Here is a 26,842-nt window from a genome sequence, read left to right as displayed (position 1 = left end):
CTGTGTATCCTTCAGGAGTGTGATGACAGCTGTAGAGCTTCCTTTATGGTGTGTTGGAGTACTGATTCTACAGAAGGCAGACTTGTCAGATATGTTACCACCAGCTGTTTCTCAGCATGCCCCGGCTTGCCCTGCCCACACCATTTGCTGCTTTTTATAAACTGACAAATCCCACTTAATCTTCTGATATGCATGTCTGAAGGATCAGCTTAGGGTCACAGCTGCACACACAGTGTACTCCTAGACAGTGACATTGTTTATGAAAATAATCATAATCATAATAATTGTATCCATTTAGTGCTTTTTAGGTTCCTCAAATACACTTTACAAAAAAAATATATATATACATCTTGGTGTATGATTTTGGAAATTTGTCAGAATGTATTTCTGTAAGCAAACAATGGGGAGTTTATTTCAATACATCCATGCATATTTTTTTATTTTAAGTTATACATTTATTACACAGATTTAATACACAGATATTTAATATAGCTATTTAATATATACTTCATATATAACTTTATATATAACATATAGAACAACTCTCCGGCCTTATTGAACACAATGAAAGCATTCCTTGCATCTGATGTCTTATTAGAAATTAGAAAGTGGAATATTCTAGGAGGACATGAAAACACAGTCTTACATAATGTAAATAAAAACATTGCTGACAGCGTGTGTTTAGATTGGTGCGCGCTGCAGAATGTCCCGGATGCTGCTCGCGCCGGAAGAGAAGGGGTAGGTCTCCCAGCCATCTTGTGGCAGCATCCAGCGAATTGTTCGCATCAAGCCTCGTAGAATCGGAGGTGAATCCCGTTGAAGGGGCGCCATCATGCCCGGACACCTGCAAGAAGGCTTCGGCTGCGTCGTAACCAACCGGTTCGACCAGTTATTGGACGATGAATCCGATCCGTTCGAGATACTGAAAGCCGCTGAAAACAAGAAGAAGGAGGGGGCCGCCGCTGGCTCCACCAAGACCGCAGCTCAAGCCGCCAAGCAGCCGAAGAAGGAGTCACAGAAGGACAGAAAGAACCCGCTCCTGGACAAGAAGGAGGAGTCTCAGGCTCCAGTCCCCCTGAAGAAAGAAGGTAAACTGTGTATGCTCTCACGTATGTGAGCTGCATCTTTATTTTCGTTTTTGTGGTGAACTGTCATGTGCAGCTCCTTGCTAGCTCAGCTGCTAGCCTGCTGTTGGGTCTCTGCGAAGCACAGCATGAGGTCAACATGGACCCTGTCCTGTTGTTATCAATTAGAGGACAGACACTTTGTCTGCGGTTCTTACAGACCGAGCACAGATGAGACGTGATGTCTTGGCCGGAGAGGATAACTACAACGCTCACGTCTCTCCATAACAAAGTACTGTGCAAAGTGGCGAGCCTGTGTCGCAGAAATAGTTTCCACTAGCATCAGCCAGGATGGTGTAACGTTGGGTCGCTGCCTGGTAGATGATGCTCCATGCACTTGCTACGCAGGTCGCTTGTAGCAGCGAGATATGCAAACCTATATGAGATGATAAGAGAAGATATTCACGTGAGCGGTGTGAAAACAAAACAGCAGGTCCGTTGTTTGGATTGATGTTGTCTCGTGTGAATACAATATTTTCACATTTAATGTTCTTTCTCGTCTAATAACGAGTTGAAATCATCAGCAGCCGAGCCGAGTTGTGACAAGAGAGGGGCCCAGTCTGTGTTAGCCAGTAATGATGTTGCAATGTAGCTCAGTGCTGCATGCTTGGTGGTGTTGTGTTGTGTTGTGTTGTTGTTGTAGCATAGAGCTGCTGACAGGAGAGATAACAGTCAGTACCAACAGGCCAAGACTGATACATTTTGATAACATCACTAGCTTAAATAGCTCCTTCACTTGAAAATGAGCATACTCTTGTGTGTGTTTATGGTGCAAAAAAAATAAGCAGCTGACAATTTAACATGCACAGATGACTATATTGAGGGTTGAACACACACCAATGGAGTTGACTAATTGTCCTATGTAGGCCTATTCTTAGCAAACCAGAGGAACAAGCCATGTTACTCTGCAGGTGTTAAGAATTCAAAACAGCATTCATGATTGATGAAATTAATGTTATAGATTCATCTCAATAGTTTGTGTATGTGTGTGTGATGGCAGGTATCAGGCGGGTGGGCCGAAGGCCAGACCAGCAGGGCCAGCCTGGCTCCCAGCATCAGGGCGGGCAGGGCGAGGGGCGGCCTGGAGACAGGAGGCCGGACCGGAGACCCCCTCGCGAGCGCCGCTTCGACAAGCCCACCGAGGACAAGCCTGAGGGAGGTGGAGAGTTCTCTGCAGACAAGTGAGTCGCTGTAATGAATGATGAATAGCATATTTAAGCGTGCTGATAAGCCCAAGGCTGTCTAGTGTGATCATAGGATCAATGTGGGGGCGTACGCTGGGATTAGTGTTGCTTTCAGATATTGATTTTCTGATGTGATCTCAGCCCACTTACCTCAACATCGCAGCCCAGCGATCTGTAACCCGCTAGTGTTGGAAACTGAACTGCTCTCCTTGGCATTCATATTACTACCACTGACATAAAGACCACACTGGGAAACATGCATGTGTGTCACTGTGCGCTTGTATAGATAAGTACTGCTGATCATTGTGCCGATAAGGTCATGTTTATGTGCTTTGTACTAAGTGAGTGTGTCTGTTTCTGTCCGTCAGGCCTTCTGGAGACAGGCCCCCGAGAGGGCGTGGTGGCGGCCGGGGTGGGCGTGGTGGAAGGGGGCGGGGCATGGGCCGAGGAGACGGCTTTGACTCCCGCGGGAAACGAGACTTCGACAGACACAGCGGCAACGACAAAACGTGAGTCAGTCCTGAACTGGGTCCTTAGCAGACCAGTTAATCTGTGAATAGGAACAGCTACTTCCCAAAGCTACAATCCATCCAAGACTAGAGTATCAGTGTTATCATCAAGACGTGCTTCCCTGAGCTCTTTCGTTGCTATTTGCTCACAGCACTGGCAGGCAGTGAGTGCCAGGACCAGCTCACACTGTTTACAGCGCTTTTGGTTTGTTTGAAACTAAAGCCCGACTGACAAATCGCTTCTGTTGGCAACAGGATGTGAAAGGAGTCGCACATTTTTTTTGGAGGGAAAGAGGAAAGTGGAATTACAATAATGATTAAACCCTGGGTCGTAGAAGTTGGGCTAATCAATGGCCAGCTGACTTTGCAGGACATCCATTTTTTTTTATTAGCTAGCTAATAGTTAATTTCAGCTTCAACACCTAAATGAGCTTCATTTAACAGTTGTGCTCTGAAGCAGAATAGGTACCGATATTCCCAAAAACACACCCACGCTACTGCTGAAGCCAACAGAGTATCTCCAGAATGATACTCAGAATGACCTTGCAGATTAAACGTGGATCTTGTTATTTCTAGTTTTGCGTGGAGACATATTCATGCACTCAAATCTAGTTTTGACTGCATAACATCATGAGCCTTGGGTGCAAGGGTTGTTCTTAGTTTTAAAGTTACTGTGCATTGTGGGGGCGAAGTTTTTTTCTTGACTGTTTACATGTGGCATGATGTGTTTCTCTTTCCATTTCAGTCAGAAAAATGAGGAGAAGCGCGGTGGCAGTGGCTCGCACAACTGGGGCAATGTGAAGGAGGAAGTGAGGTGAGTCTTCAGACACAGATACATGCTCCATAAATGCAAGCATTAGGGACGCTGCAAGCCGATGTAGCTGGCGGACATATGATTTTTCAGTTGTATCCAATGGCTAATGTACATTTAACAGGACAATTTAATTGGCAAACATAGACAGCAAGTGGTGCAACTTTGAGATATGTTGTTGTTTTTTCTCCTCTAAATCACTGGCTAAATCATTAGCAAGTCAATCCCACTGATATATTGAAACCTGCACCAAGGCTGTCGCTCCAAACATGCACTGTTCCCCTAAATAACCTCAAATAATAGAAAAAATATATATAAATGCTGTGTTGACAAGATGGTTGTGTGTCTGTGTTCCCAGTGAGGCTGAACAGACTGCTGCTCCTGAGGCGACCCCAGAGGGAGAGGAGCACCCACCTGCCGACTCTGAGAACAAGTAAGTGCTCTTTTCCTGTCGGAGCTGGTCAGGTTTCAGGTGCTATTTGAATATTCAGCAATAGGAAACTCACCTGTACAGAAATTTCAGCACCAGATTATTTGCCCTATTTGCATTGTCTGTCACTGCACTGTTTGAGCCACTGTGATGTTTTCCTGTGGGTTAAGTTGAGAAACTTTGGCGAGTATCTGAAAAGTGTCAGCGCACATTTTGCTTTTGGTAGTGATTCTCGATGGCCACTTCCACCCAGGTTTACTGTGTTTGTAGACGCCCCCGGCTGATGAGCTGTTTCTTTCCCCCTCATATGTTCAGTCACCCTGCAGATGCGCTCATTGAAACAGCAGTTCTTGCACTAGTTTTACAGTGTTGTAGATTGTACCTGTCACCAGAGGTCCGCCAGCCCAGCAATGCTGTCACCAGTCTCTACAAGTCTCAGTCTCAAATGAGACGATGTCTAGTTTTGTCACAAGGTGTTCTGTGTCACAGCCAGTATTTCTGTCTCTGCATTTTCTTCACAAAGGTTTTGCACAAATGGGATGTACATTATTCACATTATAGTCTTATTCATGAGTGATGGTACATTTTGACCAATTCTGGTGAGGGGCGTCATTTCCACGCTTCCAATTCATTTTCTATGTAAGTGGCCATGCAATGGATGCTGGTAGCGGCGCAGCAAGTTTCAAGAGGTGGTGTGTCACATTGGCTGCTCCATATTTGCGTGTGGTAGACTTGATCTGAACAATATGTAAATCAGGGGTGTCCAACATGACTCGCTGCCTCTTGAAACACCCGAACCTTGTGAACAAACTTGTAAACTAGCTGTTGCTAGTGTTATAGATCTAAAATTAATCAAGATTCAGCAACAGGCATATTTCTTGCCTCAAATATTTTCAGAAAAAGATTTCGTTGGACTGTTAGGTGAAATAATACGAACAAGCCGCCATGTTTTTCCAGTTTGAAAACCTGGGACAGAAACCAAGGACAGCCCAACAAGTGGTGCGTTCGTCCAATCAGAATGAGATTGTGGATACAAGCGGCTGAGACGAGGTTCCTCCGCAGGGTGGCGGACCTCAGTCTGCATGATAGGGTGAGGAGTTCAGTGATCTGAGAGGACCTCGGTATCGGGCCACTGCTCCTCCACATGGAGAGGACAACACATGGAGACTGCTCTGCTACCCCTATTGGATGGAAAGATGGATGGAAGGGATGTGCATTGTGGCTGACAGTTTGGCCTCAGGATTAGAGAGCCTGAATAGAGGAAGGAGGGCTGGCAGTTTGAGGTGTCATTCTGACATTGTTCTACTTTGGCTTTCCAGGGAGAATGAGGTTGAAGAAGTGAAGGACGAGGGCCCCAAAGAGATGACCTTGGATGAGTGGAAGGCCATGCAGGACAAGGAACGCGCCAAGGTGGAGTTCAACATTCGTAAGCCTAACGAGGGAGCGGACAGCCAGTGGAAGAAAGGATACGTGCTGCACAAGTCCAAGAGTGAAGACGTAAGTAGTGTGAGATACAAGTATGGAGGAATGAGAATGTTATTTTATACTTTGTATTTCTGCCTTTTCAAATATGAGTTTTAAAACATAAGATGGTGTTTTGTAAGATGAGTATAATAATAATAGAAACTTTATTTGTAGTTGGTGTGGAGTTTACAAATCAATATACAGAGGAAACAAATGACAACACATAAAAACAAGTGCTGAATTCAGTACCCAGACCGCAGTGGGTTTGTTAGTCTGGTTATTTTTGTTGATGTGATTCTTGTTGTATATTTTTTGCTTTGGTAGTGTTGTTAGTGATGTTGGGGTTGGTATAAGATTGTGGTCGTGGTCTCATGGAGATCAGGGAAAGTAGTAATGTGAGACCAAACAAACGGCCCAGGACTTGGATAACCAATGCAAGATTTCCAATTGCGGCGAGCACAAGAGAGAATTTTGGGTTGGACAGGAGTAAAGAGGGTTGCAGTAATCTAAGCAAGAGGAAGTAAATACATGAATGACCTTCTCTGAGTCAGCTGAGCGTAGTAGTGGTTTCATTTTTTTTAATAGTTCTCAGCTGCAGAAAGCACGACTGCACAAGCCTTTTAACCTGTGTCAAAAGTTGGAGTTAAAGAACACCCCGAGGTTCTTAGCTACAGGTTTCACATTGGAGGCTAAAATACTGAGTCTGCGGCAGGTTGAATTTTCTCTGCAACTTTAGATAAAAAAAAGGGAGTTTGGAAAGTATTCTAAAATTATTTGAAATTTGTTGGGTCCAAGTTTGTTTTATTCATATACTATGAAGGAGCTGGGTTCAAAAGCTGACAGCATAGAGAGCTTGCAATGTTTTTTGTTCTTAATTGATGTATTGAAATTGAAACAACCAGCTTAGACTTTCTGTGTAGCATGCATTCATTTAGTGCTAGGCACACATAAGCCACCTTGTCTTTCTCACCAGCTGATGTGACATGACATGACTGCTCAGATATCTTTTCTTGTCTTTAAATTTCAGAGGCCTGTTGGCGCTTTGATTGATGCCGCAGAGACGGAAGCAGAACCACACACTCTGTACCACAAGGTGCCTGTTCTCACATTGATCTTAAACCACACAATCCACTAAATAAAATCAGTGTTCGCTGTCTGTTTTGAAAGCATTTACTACGTAATGGTGGGCGCTGTAACACATCTTAATATACTGAGAATAGTATATACATTTTTACTGTGTGGAAATAGAGTACAGTTAACATCTAACATGCTTGTCGTCAGGGCAACGCTGAGGACGCCGGAGACCACCACTTCCGCAAGCCAGCCAACGACATCACATCTCAGCTGGAGATCAACTTCGGAGACCTTGGCCGCCCCGGGCGCGGGCGTGGGGGCGCTCGCGGAGGCAGGGGAGGTCGCGGCGGGGGAGGCAGCAGGCCGGCACGTGGGGGAGGACGCTCCGAAAAGGTAACAACAACGAAAGCTGTTGTCACTGCCAACAGCAAAGGTTTAACGTCCTTCACAAAAGATTTAGTGGAAGGAAAACCGTGAAAGAATGTTGATGTTGTTCATTGACCACAAAGGCAGCGCGTGGCCATGAGCCCAAAGCCACTGACCCAGAAAAGCAGCTGTGTGGACCACTGAAGCCCTGTGGTGACTGACTGGTGGCTACATGCTGTAGGTGTTGACACAAAGGCACAGACTGAAGATACTGTGTGTCACTGTTGAGGTGGTTTTCTGTAGTGATGGTGCTGAGTTGGGATAGGGTTAGTGTGATCTTTGGAACTTTGAGATGCCTATTAAGGAGGAATATTTCTATCTGCTCCAAACTGCTCTCTTTACCATCCAGCATAGTCAGCTGTCTAATATGTAGTGCTGAAACAATTAGTTGATTCATCGATTAGTCGTTTGACAGAAAATGTATTGATTATAATTTTGATAATGGATTAATAGATGTAGTCATTAATCAAGTAAACATACCAAACATTTGCTGGTTACAGCTTCACAAGTGCTAAGATTTGCTTGCCATTCTCTGTTTATATCATTAATAAAATGAATACTTAGTTTTTTTTTGTCTGCTGGTCAGACTAAGTAAGCAATATTAAGAATCACTTTGGGCTCTGGTAACTATCATTGTTTTTTTTGTAAATTTTATAGACTAAATGATTAATAAAAAAAAACAATCAATAGATTAATCGATAATGATCGTTAGTTGCAGCCCTACTAATATGTGAAGAGTTCTACCAAAACACACCTCTCTGGCTCTTTCTGTCTCTACTTTAAGTTTAATTTGAGACTGTTGTCCCAGGAGCTGCACCCTTAACATTGTCCTTTTTCCCATGTGCTTCCCACCAGCCAAGTGGAGTGTCAGTCCCCAACGTGGATGATCCTGAGGCCTTCCCGGCTCTGGCCTGAGGCTCCTTTTCCACCACCAGCCCACCCATCAGCCCTTCCGGGCCCCTCCTCTACGAGGCTTGCATGCTTACCACATCTTCAAGTATATAAGAAAACAGAGAAAAAAAAAAAAGATTTTAATGACGAAAAAGACTGTCATCCCATACCACTCACACCACCAGAGGACTGAAATTTTACCTGTTTTAAAGGAGAACAAAAGACAAAAAAAAAGGCGGAAAAAGGACCTCTTGTTACACTGAAGCAAATTATTGGTAGAAGTTTTGTATTTAGGGACATGAAAGCAGGGATGTTTTCATACAGTGTTTTTTTTTCAGAGATTATGCATACTTCATTGATATTTTTTGTGCTGCTTGAATATATGCATTTCCGCAGGTTAGGTTGAAGTGTGCGCATCTCTTTTTCCCCTGAAGCTTTTGTGCTCACTCTCCTCATGACTTCAACTCAGTATTATGGGGTCATCTTAGACAAGACTTTTTATGGGGTCATTTTTTTTTTTTTCCAGTAATACACACTGATGTGGTAGAGCTACACTACAGTTAGGAAACGTGTACTAGGTATCTGAAGTATGGTTTAACATGCATCTAAAGTGTAATTACTCTTCTCCTGACTACCCATCCTTTGCAAGGCACAAATTCAGGATGAGTAGCCAGGCAAAGGGACTTCCTACTAAAGCTTGGTATTTTTCTGCTTGTTGTGCAGTGAAAGTAAATGCCTCTTTCCTTTTTTGATAGCTTGCCTCTTTTTGGTGGACCAGTGGTTAGTAATGCTTTGTATCCCCTGATCCGGATGTGCTACCTGTGTTTTCAGGGTGTCCCAGGGCCCAATATATATCTTTAGGCTGGTCCTCTTAGGTCATACAGACTGTACTACTAGTAACTTCAGGACCACTAAGCAAATATTGTATTTTTTTGTTAAGGATATGTGTGTGTGTGTGCCTGTGTGTGTGTGTGTGTGTGGGTGCGTGTGCAACAAAGTGTGAGAGGGCGAATGTGTGAATTTGACAGGTAGTTACTTAGAGTTTAAGTATTCCTCTGCTATGAACTTGCCATTCTCTCGAACAGTAGACTGCAGGTTCTTGCCTGAAGTAGTTCACATTGTATTTTGAGAAGTGATTGTTTCAATCTAGGTGAGAATGATAGGTAGACCATGGACATATCTTGCACTTAGAGTATTGGTAATGTCTTTTAGATCTCAGAAGCACTTGGTTTTTATCAGCACCAGTACTCTGAAGATTGTTTTTATGTTTATTCCCTATTGTAATCATATTTGCTGTTTTTTTTTTTTTTTCATTTTTTTTTTTTTTCTTTTTTTTTTATCAGTACAGCAGCACCACTGCATAATTTGTCTGAAAGAAATGTTGCCGGTCATTGTGGACCAATCAAGAGCTACAGAATGTAATGTAAGCTAATGGTGCTTTTAGCCCCCTGTGTGTGCATTTCCAGCGAGCATTTTATTTTAATGAAGCGGGTGCATTTCTCATTGGGTAGGGAAGGGGTGGGTGAATAGACGGGACTAAGTGAATTGAAAGCTTTATATGCTGTGCTCTGGAAAGACTTGCTGGTGATGCACTGATACAGACGGCCGGAGCAGTTTTCTTGTAGGACTGTTTGAGCCACATGACGGTAAAACTTCTCTGCAAACATCCCTGTTCTAATAAATTGCTTTAGAGGTGTTACATGTATTCTGCCCACGGCTGTTGGGTTGTGTGAAATCAATACTGTGATTTTAAAGGTGTAAACAAATGTGCTGTGGACTCTTTATTGCTTTTTGTGAAACCTATGAAGCCACACCATTTCCCTATGAATCCAATTTAGATTGGGGTGGGATATTAACTTGGGTCCAGAAGGGTTTGGACTGTGATTAAAAAAAGTCTTTAAACATCCTAAATTAAATTCAAGGTTTTGAAAGGTCTTAAATACAGTTGGATATTAGCCTTAGGTCTTGGATAGAGTTTCAGAGGTGTTAAAATTGTGTGTTCTCAGTGCTACCTCTAGTGATATTTCAGTCCAAAACACCTTAAAATGTCAACATTTCAGAAATACAGGTGAAGCTGCCCTCAATAACAGAGCTATTTTAAAAAAACAAAAAAACGGCAAAGGTCTTAAGATGAGTCATGACTTAAATACTAATCCGTAACATGATTTACATATTTGTCAAGTACCATTTAGAGCAGGTGTCAGGATTTTTTTTCCCCAAATGGTAGCTATCTAATTTTATGGTCTTAAATTTGTTCTAACAGGCATTTAAAATCAGACACCGTGATTTTAAACTGACAGCGCGCGATATGGTTATTTCTAGATTCTGTAAATGGCAAAGGAATACGTATTTCCAGCAAATGTACATTTCAGTGTAGTCCACACGGTGGAGACACTGAGCGGTTTTCACCAGGTTTTCACTAAAGCTTGGAGCGAACCCTTACAGAGAGTTTCCAATTAAAGCGAGAGGTTTCACTTGTACTTACTTTCGTGTTCACCCTTTAAAGCCAGAGAAACGCACGTGCAAGAGGATTCCCCACTCTACATTGTTCTGGTCTCGCGATATGAACTATGTGGACAAACTTCAGCATCTTTAACGTTTGTTCAGTTGCCCCGCCCAGCTGTGTGTGTGTGTACCGTTATTACGTAAGTCATGGCAGAAGCCCACAAGCGTCGTGACAGAAACTTCTCAAATAAAAGAGTATCAACCGAAGACGATACCAAAAGAGAAGCAACCGGTGACAGTTCGGTGGTATTTCTGAAGCTTTTGGCTGCTGGATTTTACGGACTCAGTTCTTTTCTGATCGTTGTTGTCAACAAAAGCGTTCTCACCAGCTACAGGTAAGGGAGCGTCGGTTGGACGTTGAACCACCTTGATAGCAGATGACAGCGGAGGTGAAGGGCTGGGAGAGACCGACAGTTATGCTAATGATGGGTATATACTGACTGTGGAGGGGCGGGGAGGCGTATCTTGCACGAGGACGACCAGAGACAGCATTATAGAGACTTTGATATGACACACACGGTATGCAAATGAAGTGGAAGAATCCAAATGAGACTTTATTCATGTACTGACTTAGTGGTGGTCTATGGATGTATTCAAAAGATGAAGCACATTATTAGAGGCCATTAATTGTGTATTAGTGAAAGGACAGTTGAGGTTTCTTGTAGTTCTCCTGTAGTTCTGCTGACCATTCACTTCCGCTCATACCATTGTCTACATGCATTGCAGATTTCCTTCATCAACATGTGTTGGAATTGGCCAAGTAAGCTTCTCTAAACATTCAGTTTTAGTTACCAATGTTCCCTATGCACTTAAACAAGAGACCCTGACACGTTTCCCTGCTAAACTCATGTTTCAGATGCTGGCTACAATTGTAGTCCTGAGGGTTGCAAAGGCGCTAGGTGTTATCACATTTCCAGATATGGATTTGAGTATACCAAACAAGGTGAGGTTTAAGTTTGTTGGTCAAATAAAGAGTTCTTTTACTTTGGCTCAGTATAGAACAGATACAACAAGAGAAGACCTGTATATCAAAATCAAAACTATATATTTTTATGTTTGCTGTCTTTCCAGATGTTTCCTCTACCTCTCCTGTATGTTGGGAATCAGATATCAGGACTGTTTGGGACACAACGCCTCAAGTAAGAACTTGTTGTCCAGTCATTACCTCATCTTGTATTATACATTGTAACTTCATGTCACTGATATGAGGCAGCAGAACATGACAGCTTGTTTTTCTCCTGTCCTAGTCTGCCCATGTTTACCGTTTTAAGGAGGTTCTCTATTTTTCTCACCATGGTGTTTGAGGGACTCTTGCTGAAGTAAGTTTAGCTTCATATTTCCTTGTGCCGCATAACCAGAATTCCCTTAAACCTGCACATTATTTTGACTACATTGTCCTCAGCACAACTACAATAACCTGTTGCTTTTCCTCACAGAAAAACCTTCTCCAGGTCTGTGAAGATCACAGTGTTTGCCATGATCTTTGGTGCTTTTATCGCTGCGAGGTGAGATGTCCACCTAACTCCACTTGCTATAATAAACATTTACATTATCCAGTCAGTGGAGACTACTGCATTTTCATGCATATTTGAGGTAAACAGATCGATCCACCCAGGCTGTACCTCAAGCTTTGACTTTCTCTGTTTGTAGTGCTGATTTAGCCTTTGACCTGCTAGGCTATGTGTTCATCATGCTGAACAATGTTCTGACTGCGGCCAACGGGGCGTATGTGAAGCAGAAACTTGATTCCAAGGTGAGGTAGCTGCTATTCACTCTTCTTCGCCATTAAGCTGTTTCACTCTGTTACGCTGTTTTTTTTCTATATATTTTCTACAAGTTTGTGTGCTGCTGTTCTCACAGGAGCTGGGGAAATATGGGCTTCTCTACTACAACGCTTTGATCATGATTTTCCCTACTGTGGCATACGCATACTATGCAGGGGACTTGAACATGGTAAGGTGTTTATATGATGAGTATCCTAGTTCATTTCAGTGTCTGACAACTAGAGCTTTGCTGTACTATAGAGCATTACCTGTGTGTGTGTGTGTGTGTGTGTGTGTGTGTGTGTTGTGCACAGGCGTTGGAGTTTGAGGGATGGTCCGACATGCTGTTTGCTGTCCAGTTTGTGCTTTCCTGTGTCATGGGGTAAGCTCCTCTACCTGTTTTTGCATCATTAATTCACTAATACATAACATCCCATGGTGTGGTTCCTGTCTAACAGCGCTCCAATCTCTTTGACAGCTTCATTTTAATGTACTCCATAGTGCTGTGCACCCAGTACAACTCTGCACTCACCACCTCCATTGTGGGCTGTATTAAAGTAAGTCATGTCAAGCTGGTTCAATCCACTATTGGTTGTTACATTTCATGAAGAGGAATACTGACGTCTGCAGCGATTCCTTATGTGATTCCCGCAGAATATTCTCGTCACATACCTTGGAATGGTGTTTGGTGGAGACTACATATTCACCTGGACCAACTTTATCGGTCTAAACATAAGGTAAGAAACCCCTTCTAACTGTGCTGTAGTAGTTTGTTGAGGAGCTGATCTAATATTTTCAGGCTACAGCTAAATCTTCTCAATTTTCTTTCCCGCAGCATTGCTGGAAGCCTGGTGTACTCCTACATCACCTTCACACAGGAACAATCAAGTAAGAAAAGTGAAAATATCTAGTAACCTTCATTATAAGTGTGTGCCATCAGGTTTTGTTTTTGATTTAGTATGGAGTAATGTGCATGAAATCAAGTGTGCTTGTAACAGGTTTCTGAAATATTTGCATCTAATTTTGACAGAAAAGGCATAAACCACAGAGTCACACCCAGATATCTTGTTATTCCTGGAGGGGAAACTACTGAACCACTACATACAGAATACATTCCAGTACATGTGTGTGTGTGTGTGAGAATACATGCAGTATATATGGTGATTTACTATCCTATGAATTTTAGATATCTAATACATTTATTAGGTATTTCATTGTGAAACATTTTGTCAGCAGATAATTATTAATGTTGCAATCATTTAAGGTTTTCTCTATTGTATACCTATACTATAACATTACATATATCGTTAAGACAAAGTGCCTCAACTTTTTTATAAGTTTACTGCGTTATTTCTTAATGATTGTAAATATTCATTTGAGAAACTAATAAAAAATCAATTTCTAAAGAGTTGCTTGTTGCTGCAACATAAGTCTGCACACTGTTTGGAATACCAAAATAAAACAATTCAGAGTAATTCTTAATACATTTATTAAATATAGCCAACACTATCCCATTCACAGCCAGTCTTGGTATACACTTCATTTTTATTCATGTTGTCATTTATGGAGAAAAACTTACAACACGGCATTTGTCCAAAAAAAAAAGGGAAAGAAAAAGACTACATGAATCAACAATCAACATTATTTGAGGCATTAAAGACAAACTGTTTACCTTAACAATTTGTGAATGTAAGTTCAAAGCTGGAGTACAAAGTAAAACATTAAAGCATTAAACAGAACAGCTACTGTACCAAAAAAATACAGATCTTCCAAACCATGCCTCAACGTCAAAGTGGTCTATGTGAACCGCTGGGAATCCTTTGCCCTGAAGCGACGTACTGAGGCCAGAAAGCAAACGTTGCATGAACTTAAGCACTTTGAATGAACAGTTTTCTAACCAAAGGCAAGCAGCACATTACACTATGTCGGGGGCTTTTTATACACAAGAGTTATGAGGGGTTTTTTGCAACAAACATTTCAGAATGAGCAAGGTCAAACAGGAATGGGAAATGCTGCCAGTGGGAGAGGAAAAAGGAATGGCTACTGTTTATTACATCCCATCTTAGAGCAACAAAAGCAAGAGGTTGTTCAACAAAAAGCATACAAGGAAGACCATAAAATACAGACAGATGAAAGACAGTTATCAAAAATGTGTACCAACTGCACAAGATAAGAAATCTATACAAACTTTACATTAAAAATCACGGACATTCTGTCTAGTAAAAACAAGGAGACGAGCAAAGCGCTGACTATGAAAATCCAAAAATACAGCGATCTTCTAACTGATGAGTTATAATACAGGACATCACTGATGTCAGCTGCTTTACACAAACAAACCTGGGGGGGGGGGGAGGGGGCTCACCCATTGGTTTATTTTTTAGAATCAAACATAAAGCCATGGTAGAGGCCAAAATGGGGAGCGGAAATGTAATGCTGCTGGGTTGCATCACCACTCCTTATCAATAAAGAGAAACATACAATGAAAGTGCAACTAAAGTGAGCTAGCAACAGCACCAGCCTACCTAACTTGTTTGCCTACCTTGCCTCTTTTTGACAACTTAAGTATATAACCCTTTAAACAACGACTTGCCTATTTCCTCAAATGTTCAAATGGCTTGGACAGCAAATACCCATCATAGTACTTTTTTTTCTCTTAAAAAATATAAATATCTCTTGTGTAAAAAAATATCACAGGTGATTTATTTTCTTTGAATACAAATAGAAAAAGAAAAAGAAAACATTTTCTTGGCAAAATTTTGATATCAGTCTCCAAAAAGGGAATAAAGATGATGGGTAGAAGAGCATGTTTTGTAGAATAACATGATGGTCTTAGTGGGGATGAGGACTCAGGTGGAGCTGTGGTACTTTGGGATGAGCTTTGCTGGACTGGGGGCAGTCAGTAGGCGGGTGGGGGGGCCACCATGTGCTCCTTTACAATCAGGCCGCTGCCCTTCCCTCCGACGCTGGAGGACCAGCTGGGGTTTGGTTGGTTGTTTTCTTCAAGGTATGCTTTTCAGTGACCTTTGACCTTATCAGAGTGAGTCATTGAGTCATTGCTCCGAGTAGCTGCTGCGCTTGAGGGCTGAGTGGGGTTTGGCTACCCCGTCCCCTTCGTCCCAAACCCTAAGTAGCAAAAAAAAAAAAAAAGAGCCCAAATCAGCATCTATGGGCCCAGCTCCTGAGCCTTCAGTTCTCCTGCGTTCTGGAGGGTTCCACCTCACTTTGGCCCAGCGGCTCGGCCTCCGTCCTGCACCTCTTGGCCGGCCTGTCGTACGCCACTGGGGCGTCTCTGTGGTCTAGGTGAGGTTCCAGAGAACCGTTTCGGTCGTGGCTGGGGGCGCTGGGCTGAGTGCAGCCGTTGGAGTCGTCTGAGGCGGGAGGAGGAGCATCCAACAGAGGATGGGAGGGACCGTTGGATTGGACTGATTCAGGTTTGACTTGATTTGCTACTGGCAACTGAGGGCCTTCTACTGAGCTTGAAATGTGGCTTGCAATACCTGCCAAAGAAAGATGGAGAAAACTGAGTGGCTAGAGAGTCTATGATGGTGTGCAAGGTGTCTGTAAGTTTCAAGTTAAATTTAAGAATCAAGAATTTGAAGGCGTTTTTAATGCCAGAATGAAATACAAGATTAATTTTGCAACTGAAAATGAAAACAATTGTAGATGTCAGAATACAGGTCTGCAGGACTTCACTAATTTCTCACTAGAAAAACTGTGCACCAAGAAACCATAATATTTAATTATATTAAGACCCCTAAAATTACATTTAAATGAATGTTGTACTCTACATCAACATTAATGGTTTCAATCCAACTTGAATACATTTAAATATATTTAAGGCCTTGAGTTTATGCTCAATGTACTATAATGTACTATACTTATGTACTATAATTAGACATTTTTAAGATTTTCAAGACCTGTGTGTGTGCACTCACTTCTTATATATGTATATATCTGCTCACCATTCTGACTGCTGCTGTCCTCCTTCTCTGAGTGGCTGGCGCTGCTGTTGGAGGTGGTTGGAGGGGGCGACGCTGCCCTGCTGGACGTAGCGCTCTCGGTCTCATCCAGCAACCTGTCCATGTAGTCTCTGATGACACACAGCAGCACACAGCCCGTTACACACAACCTAAACTCTTGCACTGGTTTAACATAGGTGGGGCCGGGGCTGTCACTTTTTCCCAAACTTGAACGCAATGACTGCAGCTAGGTCCTACCGATAATACTAGAAAATCACACCAGCTAAGATGTATTGTATTGTCCGAAAAGTTTCATTCAAGGTAGTATAATGCATAAGAATAAAAAACAAGAAAATGAGAAAGATTGACAACTAGCTACTTGGTTATCACAAGAGTTAGCATAGCAACCAATTCCATTTTTGTTGGAATGCGTCTTTGACTAATCAATTGCTCGGCTGAAACTAGCCACTGAATAAAATAATGTGCCAAACTACACTGTCTAATTGGGTTCATCTGTGTAATGGGATGCATGAAGAGCAGGGCCTGCTGCCATGTGAGGCATGGCCACATCAAACTGTAGTGTACCAATCCACAGTTTCATGAATACATCACAATTTCCCGCTAATGCCAATAAAATCTGAAATCTGTTGCCTAATTTTGTGGAACAACCTGCTGCGTCTAATTGAAAAACAAAACTAAGTAAGACTTGGTGTGAAACAAAGGGGCATTTTGATGATGCTGTGGCTATCTTTTTATACAGAAATAATCAAACTAAGAATCTGATTGGGTTTGTAAGTCAGACATCACTGAGCTGAACAACTGACCTGCTGGGATACTTGAAACAATATTGAACATAAAACCTGACAGCCTTGCAACACATTAGGTACAGCATATACACCCTGTAACCAACACTGAATGGGAGCACAGTTTTTGTGTCAATTTCTATCACCTCATAACACCAGTGAGCATTGCATTGACAATAACATAGCTATAAACCATAACTGAATCATATTAACAAAAACATGGCAAAATGAAACTATTTCACTTGGTTCCTAGCATCAATAATTTAGCATATTAATATTTGCAATGCATTTTGCGAATTGTCTAAGAAAAACTTCTGTTAGCAACTTCAGAAAATAAAACTTTCTATATCATAAATAACTTACGTGACACCGGGATGAAGATTGTATTTCCTTTTCCCAAGTCTGGTTTGCTGTGCAAAGAAATCATAACGCTCAGACTTCTTCCACATGTAATAAAAGGCCACACATTCTCCTACAGACCTAGTTCTCACCTGAAAAATTTAATTCAGCAGACACGAAATAGCCATTATTACCATTGTCTGTAGGGATGGACTCAGTTCAATTTCAACTCAGAGACAAATCAAATTACGGCTTGGGAATATGACAAAAGTCTGAAGATTCACAGAGACTCCTCCATTCTCAAACTTTGAAATTTGATTTGTCTCAAAATGCCACAAGGTTGAAATGGAGCCGATTCCAACCCTGAGCACCCATCACACCACATAACAACAAAACACATCAACACAGATATCAAATTAATGTCAGAATTAAAAATATTCAATGTTATCAAATTATGGTCACATGCCATATTTATTGAAATCAGGTAATTGATGTAGGTTTTTGACATTTCTCTTACCTTGTTGGCCTGTATTAAATGAAAGTCTTTCCCATAAGCTTTTAGTCCTTGCTCAAAATTTCTACATTCCTCTTCAGTCCAGACAGATAGCTCTTCTGTTGCGGAGAAGAAAGGTGTTAATGCTGCAGCTGCATTTAAATCCTTCTAAAAGTAAAACTCAGATGACCAATGTACAGAACACTGGGCTACCTCAGACATGTTGCCTCTGTGAAATCAGTAGAGGAAAAGAAAATGTGTCGAACATTTTGGCTCGACTGTCTGCTTACCTCTAGCTGCTTTTACATTAAACCTCAGTCTTCTTAAAGCTTCCTCTGTGTCAAAGTCACATTTCACCAGTTCATACAATGCCTGCAGAGATACAGATGATCGGTTAATTACGCACAAATACAATAAAGCATCTTGATGCTTCATTTGTTTCAATACAAACTATTGCTATAACAGCTGTGGTCCTCTCACCTGTTCATTGTCTTTGATGTGGGATCCCTCTGGGATTGCGTCCACTCCCTTCTCCTCTCCGGTTCGCCTCGATGCCTCTGTCAAGAACTCCACCACTTTGCCTTCAGGAAGACACTCGGGGTTCCACAACAGCTGGTCATCGTTTTCATACACTGTAAGGATTAAAAGAGAACGAGGAATGAGTCAACCTTTTTACACCATAACAACTTTCATGGATTTGGGGCCCAGATAGGAAGCACTGGTGGGTCTTCCTTATAGCCTAGCCATGCAGATGTACATTAATACTGTGAGACCACACACAGCCAACTTACCTTTTTCATTGTCTTTATATTTACATAGGCCCACAGGGGTTTCTGCCTGATACATGGAGCCCACCATGATCTCCTGTTGAGGTTGAACACACAGTTTAGATTGGGTATAAACTGGATAACACAATTACTATTTGAAGACTACTTCAAAATGTGAAATCTGCTTGCACACCTAAACTCACCCTTTCAACTGAGATGTCTTTACACATCCAACAAGAAAATTTGTTCACTTCTTCACAATAAATATTCTTCTCATTAATTTTTCCAGTGATTGACAAACATGTAAACTGACACTGCACACATTGTAACACACAAGGTGAGCCATGTTCTTTTTCTTCTGAGAAATGGCTTTGGCAGCACAGTATATAGTGTATAAATCCAGTCGTAATCTGACATTACATGTGACATTCAGATAAATCTATTGTACCTTTTTCCAGTCCTCAGATGGAACATAGTCCTCATCCTCATCTGACTCCTCTTCTGCATCGTTGTTGTCTGAAACACAATGTTATATTCATTTAACCTTCTTGACCTCCCAGATATTCCGGAGAGTTTACGTTGTTTTGAAACACATGCAATCACCACACAGTTCCTACAAGTAGAGACAAGAGGGAAATGGAGAAAAACACTGAGAGAAGCTGGCTCATACTTTCAAAGTATTTGAGTTTCTGTGGGCGAATAAGTTCTGCCGTGCCGAGGGACCTGACTGAGCGTGTGCGGACCTCACAGGTTGCCTGGGCCTCATCCTGTCCTGATGAGATCTTCACTCCCTCAGCCTGGAAACACACACGCACACATACGTATTCAGAGTCAGAAAAGCCACCGACGTTTTTGGAAGCTTTATCATTTTCAGGAGCTTCATGAAACACACCTCATTCCTTTTCAGCTCGCCTGTGCTTCTGCTGCTTTCATCATTGTCCAAGTCCTCTTCTTCCTCCTCTTCCTCATCCTCCTCTTCCTCCTCAGGTTCTTCCTCCTCCTCTTCATCCTCATCTGCAGGCGAACCACCTCCATAGCCATATAGACTCAGCAACTCATGAATGGGCATCTCTCCCTCCTATTGAAAAAAAAAAAAAGTGATGCTGCTTGCTGTACTGTAAAACACAGGCTGGGGGAGAGAACCCATATCAAACATATCACACACTGGATAGAGGCAACAAAAACAAAACCGTGCTGGAACTCACCCGCGCAAGATCTTCAATCTCGTTGACGTTGGTCTCATCCGCTGCTTCCAACATTTCCTCTTCCTCCAGGGTGCGTTCATCGTCAAAGTCGTGGACCAGCATGTCTGCTGAGGGGTCAAAATCATGGTCATCGGAACCTGCTGAACCTCCTAGGAAAATAACCCATATATTAAAAAATAGTTAAAGATTTAGACAATTTTACCAGCCCATACAACAGGAAACATAACAAGATACAACATTTCCATAAGGAAATTAGAGACACATCAAATTAAGCATCAAGTTGAATAATTATTAGGCATCACAGTTTGGACAGTTACTTTAAACACACGTCATGCATTTGACCAGCAACAGAAAAAAAAATGATGTACCTGGGCTCGAACTCCCGAAGGAGGGCTGGAAAACGCAAACGAGAAAAATAAATTAATGAACAGCTTCAGGGACAAATATCATAGTAGATGTACAATTAGAAATACGTTTCACCTCTATATATAAAATGACATTTTAGGGTCACTCGAGGATAACCCCCGCACTGGACAGAGTGGGAGTGCACAAAAAGCGCGCCTGAACTTGTGGCCTCAAAGCTGGCTGATTCAATTTTACAGGAAACGAACAAAGACCACTGTCACACAACTTCATACAGACAAAGCTAAGTAGCATCACAGTATTGGTAACAAAGCACGATAATATAACCAACAAGTTTAGTGTTTACCGCTTGCATTCACTCACAGTTAGAGCAGGCGAGCGCTTACTAAGTTAGCTAACTTGCTTAGTTGTATTACAAGTTGCAAGCTAATTCTCCTGGATATACTTAAGCTAACGCGTTCAAGTTAAGCTTACTAATAACAAGCTACAAATAATGGGCAAAAAACAATACACCAGAAATGTAAGGCCTGGAACTACCGCTACGTGACCGATAAGTTTATTACGATGGACGAGTAATATCTAAACGAAAAAGCCGAGTGACATAACGCTAGCACCCCAGCTAACTGGCGTCTCGGCTAGCGCAGCTAACGTTAGCTAAATCCGAAGTTTACAAAACATGATTGTGTCAAGAAATGACAAGTATCTAATATCGAGAAACGCAATCATTTGATCCTCGATTTCGTGTATTAATTCTATAATAAACGGACGACGTATACATTCGATTGAATCAACTATCTTGTAAAACAATTTTATTTTTTCCGAATATTTATTACACTTTCCTACCTCCGCCATGTTTGCAATCCTGGAGGGTCACGCTGGGGGTCAGCGATAGATCCCGGATGCAGAGCCCCGCCCACCAGTCCTGCAGCATAATATAAAACCTCCTTGGCAGCATCATGGAAGTAGATCTTGATGTATTCATGTCATACAAAATGAAATCTTACATATAGTTTTTAGTCGAGATAATGATTTAAATAATTTAATACACATTGTATTATTTTTCACTCTGAATTTCTATTATGTTTGGGTCCTATTCAACTAGTGATTGTTTTGAGAAGTTCACTCTATTTTATGAGTCAGTTCAGTTTGATAACATACATAAATGCCATTGTCTCTTCTTGGAATTGCTGATTTACTTGCGAGATAGTGGCCACAAACTCCACTATGTTGCTATGTAGAGAGCCATTGCCTCAATCCGTTTTATGAAGGATATCTCAAGCGGCCCATTAGGAAACACTTTGCTAAATTAGTGGCAATAAAGCCCCTGCAGTTCACTGACGTAAAACAGTAATTCTTCTCTTTAACATTTAAGAAGATGGAGTTAATCACTGGTTTTGTCGATGGCCTAGATTCCCACACATATCCCAAATGGCCGGATAGTCATCTGCTGTTAAAAACCAAATGATGATTACCAAAGAGGACTCGCGTCACTGTCACGGTTGACAGAACATAGGAGTCACCTGAGAAAGACCCAGGGAAAGGGTCTGACATCACTAGCGACTCTATATAAAAGGGTAGACCAGGACAGCTGTCTTCTTAGACAGTCAACAAAGAAGGACATTTGTGTGTGTGAAGTGAGTATCTCGGTTAAGTATCTCAGCATCTTTAGCTAATAATCCTCCATGAGATCCCTACTCCTGCTTGCGATGCTGGTGTGTGTGTTGTGTGTAGCCGAGGTCCGGACACAGGATAACACACACACTCTGAGGCTGTGTGGACGGGCGTTTCTGCGGGCTGTGGTGTACACCTGTGGGGGATCCAGGTGGAGAAGACTGATGGGAGAAGAGGAGACACTACCAGACAGTCAGTATACAGATACTCAAATTTCTCTTTGTTACTCTGTTGTTGATATCACAATCACAAATCCAGATCTGACACCGTTTGACAAAATGTCAGTGCAAGGAATAGATATATTGATATCTCTTGCCAGGCAGCTGGGAGCAAAACCTGCAGAGGACTAGGGATGTGGTGCCAGTGACGGAGCGTCATCGGAGACACCTAACCCAGGCCATGACTACGATGTGCTGTCAACTAGGCTGTCGGAAGAGTGACCTCTCCATCCTGTGCTAGAGGGGAACACCGCAAGGAGCTCATCATCAGTCCGTCACATCCATTCATTCATTAGTGTGAAATAAAATCTTCAGTAAATCATTCAGATTATGAATATGGTAATGTGATTTTATTCCCTATTCTAGCAAAAAATAAAACAAAACAGCACCATGTATTTTTTGTTTTATCACTTTATATATGGCAAAACATATAATTTAATATGCAAACTGTAGCATTAAGAACCTGTTCACAACTGTGAAAAACGCATGTCATCAAAATAATCGGCAATAGACAGATATTTTGACATCTACAGTGAAGCACACACCTTAGTTTGCAAAGGGCTAGTTGAAACAAAAATAATTGAACATAAATTGTGACATTTAGCTGCTTTAGATGGATGTTTTCATGAAATTCCATTCAACAACTTTTAGGCTATTTAAAATGTTTAGATATATATACATATTTTGACATATGGTACCTGTTTGCTCTTTGCTTCAGGTCATCCTATCATACATCCTCAATATTTTTTGAAAACTATAGCTCTTCCAGACTCTCTCTTTACAAGCATATAAACTCTTTACAAACATATAAACTGCTCCCAACACTGCATAAAGGTGTCCTGTGTACTTTCTTAACATGACAAAGACTATTCGTCATGATTTGAATATTAACAGGAGACCATGTCATGCTGTCATAAAGATAAAACCCACAGTTAATGAGTCTACAGTTCATGGCAGTCATCATCATAAGTGTCTATGATTCACTCAAAGTAAACAGCATAGACATTTGCCACAGCGAAGAGAGAGCTGTTCTTGAAGGTGTGTGAGGAGAAGGTGTCATTAGACGCGTCCCACAGACAGCGGCTGCTAATGCGCATGTTCTGATCACAGAGCTGGCCGATGGTAACCAGGACGATGATCTTATATCGGGGAACCATTAGGTCCTTCACACGGGCTTTTATCACCTGGGGGAACCCAAAGAATCAGAATATATAGAGCAGAAATCCCCAGGTACAGAATCTGATATGTATCGCTATAAGGTGTTGCAGGAGCAGCTTATAGTGGAGATAAGTTGCAGTTTCTTTTGAATGCCCCATTCTTTTTACCTCAGATATTGTCTTTGTCATCTGCCGACACAGCTCTGCGTCATATTTCTCCTCTTGTAGGTAACTGGCAAGTACATCCTTCAATATGTCTCTGACAGCAAGAACAGGAAAGCGTTTGTAAGGTCCTGTTCAAAAACACAAACAAAAAGGAATCCAATAACTTTCTCTGTAATTGCTTTGGTTGGTATTAATTCCTTGATGCAAAAAGAGGGAGATGCAAGAGATGCAGGTGCATTTTATCTCACCCAGCTGGTAGGTGTTCTCCATTTGTACAGCTGTTCGAGCATTGTCATCATGGTGCCCTCGCTCATCTATGCAGGAAACGGTGCTTATGGAGCTGAAAGACAAAGAGGAACATATCAGAACCAAGAAATTACCAGGGAAAGGGCCATGCAGGGCGTTTGTGTGGTTCAGTGGGGTATTTACATGATGTGGTTGCCAGGCTGCCAAATAAGTAATAAGTAATTTCCCTACTTTTCATCTTAGCAAAAAATTAATGAAATAAGAGCTGACTATCATCAGTATAAAACTTGTAGGCTAAACATATAGGCTGCTTTCTGAATGTCAATCCTACACCACTGACAGATTATTTCTGAAACACAACATAAATGGTAAAAGATGGATATTAGTCCATGTTATTTTGATAGTTTACTCACTCCTTGGTCTTGCCAACTGTTTCCCTGGCTTTGACTTCATGGCTTCCCAAGGAAGACATACTGCCTCTCTTCTTCAGAAGACGAGTTGTTTTCTCTTTAGCCAGATCAGACATGGTAGCTTCCCTCCTGTTAGCTTGTGTTTACAAAACCTGTTGTCTTTAAACAGCAAGCAGTGAATACGAAACGTGTAACGTTTAGTCCCCCTGGAGATGGCTCACATCGCAAATTCTTGATAAATAATTAAAATAAGCTACATTGCCACAGAGGAGAAGTACTCAAAATGCCTTTGAGAAGTAAAATGACGAATACTGGAAACGTAAGAAAGGGTAAAAAATAATCCAGCTTTCGCTAGTTTTTCAGGTAATGAATGAGCTCGCAAGAGGAATTTGAGTGATGAGACAGTTTCTAAACAGATGACTCTGGGGTTTCCTATGGGAAATATAGATAGATAGATGCTAGCTTTCTATAGAAGTCGCATATAGAATCAATAGTGACTGAAAATAAACACATTTTTACCAATTTCAGGATCTCTTGAACCCAACAGGAAACAGTTACAACACCGCAGAGCATTGAGTTGTCTTGGCAACCGTCAATCTAGGGGGAGGGGTTTCCTATTCACACTCGCAAGGGCTTTAAAGTGATTTTACCTTTGGTTATGGCCTGTATGGATTTGACTAGCTATTGCAGTGGTTCAAATAACTTTGCATTATTTGCACGATTGCAACAATATTAATAATACATCAAACCTCTCAGTCAATTATACACATTTAGGCAATAAGCCACGAAAAGGCACGTTTTACAGTCATTTTAGAACAGCTAAGAGGAATTATTGGATTTATTTTTTTTAACCGAAGCAACCCGATACAAAATGAACCATAAGCTTATAAAGATTCAGTAAAATATATAGGCCTAGAATGAAAAGCAAAAAAGGCAAGGGTGCAAGACTGTGTACAGCATTGCAAGTGACGTCATCAATCTCCTTTCCCTAAATTTCAAGTGATAGCCTACTAAATAATATAATAGTAATTGCTGATTGGTAATGATTTTTGCCCATGTCCATGTCTGACAGTAAAACTGGTCTGGCTACCAACCATGCAACTTTGGAGTGGGCAATGTTTCTATGGTAACAGCAGCCTCTCCCATTGGTGGGAGCTCACTAAAGCTAAGCAAAGCAAAAGCAAAGGTAGTGTAGCATTTCAAGAGCTCAGGAATAAAACACAACTTCTTAATAACAAAGCTGAAATCAGATTGACTGATGGCTTCTACAGGGACATAGTAGCTATATAGTTGATTCACAATCTGATAGTTCATGGTTAGTCTACTTTACACCATTAAAACATCATGGCTAATAATCAAATTCCCTATGGGAAAAATGAATGGGAAATTTATTTCCGGAACCCACTGTTTCAGCTCTGTGTTATTAGTCTACGGCTTTGAATGTGACTCATCCAATCAGAACTGAGGACTGGTTTTGTAAAACTGATCTGCTTGCTGTATATTTGAACAAATAAGAGACAAAGATCGATGTCCAATATTTCCCCTTCTTTATTACCAAGTAAAACAGGTATTACATTATATTGACTTTTTATATATTTACTTTCAAAATCTTTGGATGGGAAATTTACATGAAATGTTTGCATATTCTGTGTGTTATGCAGTGAAAGGAATACAGCCAAAAAGTTATAGAAAAAATAAACTTACAGAAAGCCTCTAATATTGGCGGACATATGCTCACACATAAGGCAAATAAAAACATAAGCATTGTCAACAGAAACACTTTGAACTACTGTTTCTACTCAACTGAAGAGAACCAAGTGAACTTGTTAAGTATTTTTCTTTCTTTTTCTCCAAAATCCAGTAAGGCCTAAACAAAATATTACACCCAGGACCAAATTGTGAGTCAACACATCAAAACATTCTATAAAATGCGATGTTCAAACACATATCAAATGTTATTTATGACGTCAAGCCATAAAATGTATTATGAATGCGTTGGACTGTAAGGTGTGTTTTGTGTGGAAGTCAAACACAGGAGGATGTCAAACAGCTACATACATATTATGGAGTTGCAATATTAATGAATGCATGCCGAACCTATTGACAATGAGTTTCTGAAGGTGCAACAACAGCAAAATAGTGAGTGGAAGTGAAGTGCAAGTGAAGGCAAAAAGTTTCCTCTCATGGGTCGGTTTCAAAAACACATGTATCATGAACGTCTTGAAACAGATAAATTGGCATTGCATTGGTAAGAGTGGTGATGGACAAATGCAGATTGATGCAGATTTCATGCGGAACCGTTTTGGAGTTATTCATCATTGACAGTCACAGTTTTTTTGTACAAGAAATCCACATTGAAAATGAAAGACGAGGATGAACAGAGATTTGAACGGTGTTATGTAAACCTAACGCATTATGAGGGTTGACATCGATAAATCAAGAGACAATCACAGACACATCCAAATGTCCAAAGAGATATTTGAAACATATTTTTCTATGTACACTTTTTACACTTAGTTTTTAAATATTGCTATTAGAAAATGATAAAACACCTATTTACTCCACATGGTGGAAAAACAAGAAAATAAATCAACAAGAGGGACATGTATAGTGCTGTATTCTTGATAGACATTTCTTTTCATTACTCTGTGATGTCCAGAATTATCCTGGTCAAGACCAAAGATCAAAGTCAAAGGAATTGGCCAACTTATCAAACATCACCAAAGGCAACACTTACAATCTGCAGCCAAGTTCCCCTCGGCTGCGTTTCCCCTGCCCCTTAAAGCTGATTGCTTTTCACCATCATGTGAGACACTGACCTGGCTCTGCATGCATCAACTATCTCAGATTGAGAGTGTTGATGCT

General features: G+C 41.3%; 4 protein-coding genes across 6 annotated transcripts; 2 read left to right on the top strand and 2 right to left on the bottom strand.

Moving 5' to 3' along the window:
- Nucleotides 1–678: 678 nt before the first annotated feature.
- On the top strand, nt 679–9,682 carry serbp1b (SERPINE1 mRNA binding protein 1b). The gene is made up of 9 exons (XM_071917675.2): nt 679–1,088; nt 2,125–2,305; nt 2,677–2,817; nt 3,563–3,631; nt 3,987–4,061; nt 5,378–5,555; nt 6,550–6,615; nt 6,804–6,989; nt 7,878–9,682. Exons 1-9 carry the CDS (start codon nt 833–835, stop codon nt 7,935–7,937), a joined length of 1,212 nt encoding a protein of 403 aa, XP_071773776.1. The 5' UTR covers nt 679–832; the 3' UTR covers nt 7,938–9,682.
- An 871-nt stretch (nt 9,683–10,553) lies between these two features.
- Nucleotides 10,554–13,436, top strand: LOC139926107 (nucleotide sugar transporter SLC35D2-like). Of its 2 annotated transcripts, XM_071917696.2 has the most exons (13): nt 10,554–10,753; nt 11,145–11,178; nt 11,275–11,361; nt 11,490–11,557; nt 11,666–11,737; nt 11,855–11,923; nt 12,069–12,171; nt 12,279–12,371; nt 12,496–12,563; nt 12,660–12,738; nt 12,836–12,918; nt 13,017–13,069; nt 13,212–13,436. In XM_071917696.2, the coding sequence occupies exons 1-13, from the start codon at nt 10,566–10,568 to the stop codon at nt 13,220–13,222; spliced, it is 1,008 nt and encodes a 335-aa protein (XP_071773797.1). In that variant the 5' UTR covers nt 10,554–10,565; the 3' UTR covers nt 13,223–13,436. The 2 variants fall into 2 exon arrangements, with proteins under 2 accessions (XP_071773797.1, XP_071773796.1); XM_071917695.2 differs by lacking the exon at nt 13,212–13,436 and having other exon boundaries at nt 13,017–13,092.
- Nucleotides 13,437–13,684: 248 nt separating this feature from the next.
- mier1b (mesoderm induction early response 1b, transcriptional regulator) lies at nt 13,685–20,962 on the bottom strand. 2 transcript variants are annotated; one of them, XM_071917653.2, is made up of 13 exons: nt 20,954–20,962; nt 20,116–20,140; nt 19,748–19,896; nt 19,435–19,620; nt 19,213–19,339; nt 18,991–19,058; nt 18,567–18,639; nt 18,256–18,407; nt 18,066–18,147; nt 17,800–17,894; nt 17,307–17,434; nt 16,144–16,271; nt 13,685–15,678 (listed from the first exon to the last, which is right to left on the bottom strand). In XM_071917653.2, the coding sequence occupies exons 1-13, from the start codon at nt 20,960–20,962 to the stop codon at nt 15,368–15,370; spliced, it is 1,533 nt and encodes a 510-aa protein (XP_071773754.1). In that variant the 3' UTR covers nt 13,685–15,367. The 2 variants fall into 2 exon arrangements, with proteins under 2 accessions (XP_071773754.1, XP_071773755.1); XM_071917654.2 differs by having other exon boundaries at nt 17,307–17,353.
- A 2,017-nt stretch (nt 20,963–22,979) lies between these two features.
- Nucleotides 22,980–24,093, bottom strand: dynlt5 (dynein light chain Tctex-type family member 5). Its single transcript, XM_071917730.1, has 4 exons — nt 23,981–24,093; nt 23,570–23,661; nt 23,325–23,449; nt 22,980–23,183 (listed from the first exon to the last, which is right to left on the bottom strand). Exons 1-4 carry the CDS (start codon nt 24,091–24,093, stop codon nt 22,980–22,982), a joined length of 534 nt encoding a protein of 177 aa, XP_071773831.1.
- Nucleotides 24,094–26,842: the final 2,749 nt, after the last annotated feature.

The sequence above is a fragment of the Centroberyx gerrardi genome, chromosome 13, assembly GCF_048128805.1.
Source record: "Centroberyx gerrardi isolate f3 chromosome 13, fCenGer3.hap1.cur.20231027, whole genome shotgun sequence".
Lineage (NCBI taxonomy): Eukaryota > Metazoa > Chordata > Actinopteri > Beryciformes > Berycidae > Centroberyx > Centroberyx gerrardi.
Note: the sequence above shows the minus strand (reverse complement) of the source record. Positions and strands in the feature narration are given on the sequence as shown.

What these genes read in the sequence shown, in the direction of transcription:
- serbp1b (XM_071917675.2), top strand. Translation starts at nt 833, where the DNA reads ATGCCCGGACACCTGCAAGAAGGCTTCGGCTGCGTCGTAACCAACCGG. An exon ending in ACAAGTCCAAGAGTGAAGAC is followed by an intron (nt 5,556 to 6,549) that starts GTAAGTAGTGTG and finishes TTTAAATTTCAG; the next exon opens with AGGCCTGTTGGCGCTTTGAT. An exon ending in CACACACTCTGTACCACAAG is followed by an intron (nt 6,616 to 6,803) that starts GTGCCTGTTCTC and finishes GCTTGTCGTCAG; the next exon opens with GGCAACGCTGAGGACGCCGG.
- LOC139926107 (XM_071917695.2), top strand. Translation starts at nt 10,566, where the DNA reads ATGGCAGAAGCCCACAAGCGTCGTGACAGAAACTTCTCAAATAAAAGA. An exon ending in ATTTGAGTATACCAAACAAG is followed by an intron (nt 11,362 to 11,489) that starts GTGAGGTTTAAG and finishes CTGTCTTTCCAG; the next exon opens with ATGTTTCCTCTACCTCTCCT. An exon ending in GGTGCTTTTATCGCTGCGAG is followed by an intron (nt 11,924 to 12,068) that starts GTGAGATGTCCA and finishes CTCTGTTTGTAG; the next exon opens with TGCTGATTTAGCCTTTGACC.
- mier1b (XM_071917653.2), bottom strand. An exon ending in AGATTGAAGATCTTGCGCGG is followed by an intron (nt 19,621 to 19,747) that starts GTGAGTTCCAGC and finishes TTTTTTCAATAG; the next exon opens with GAGGGAGAGATGCCCATTCA. An exon ending in ACATCAAAGACAATGAACAG is followed by an intron (nt 18,148 to 18,255) that starts GTGAGAGGACCA and finishes GTATCTCTGCAG; the next exon opens with GCATTGTATGAACTGGTGAA.
- dynlt5 (XM_071917730.1), bottom strand. Translation starts at nt 24,093, where the DNA reads ATGTCTGATCTGGCTAAAGAGAAAACAACTCGTCTTCTGAAGAAGAGA. An exon ending in ACAGTTGGCAAGACCAAGGA is followed by an intron (nt 23,662 to 23,980) that starts GTGAGTAAACTA and finishes TTTGTCTTTCAG; the next exon opens with CTCCATAAGCACCGTTTCCT. An exon ending in TGACAAAGACAATATCTGAG is followed by an intron (nt 23,184 to 23,324) that starts GTAAAAAGAATG and finishes GGGTTCCCCCAG; the next exon opens with GTGATAAAAGCCCGTGTGAA.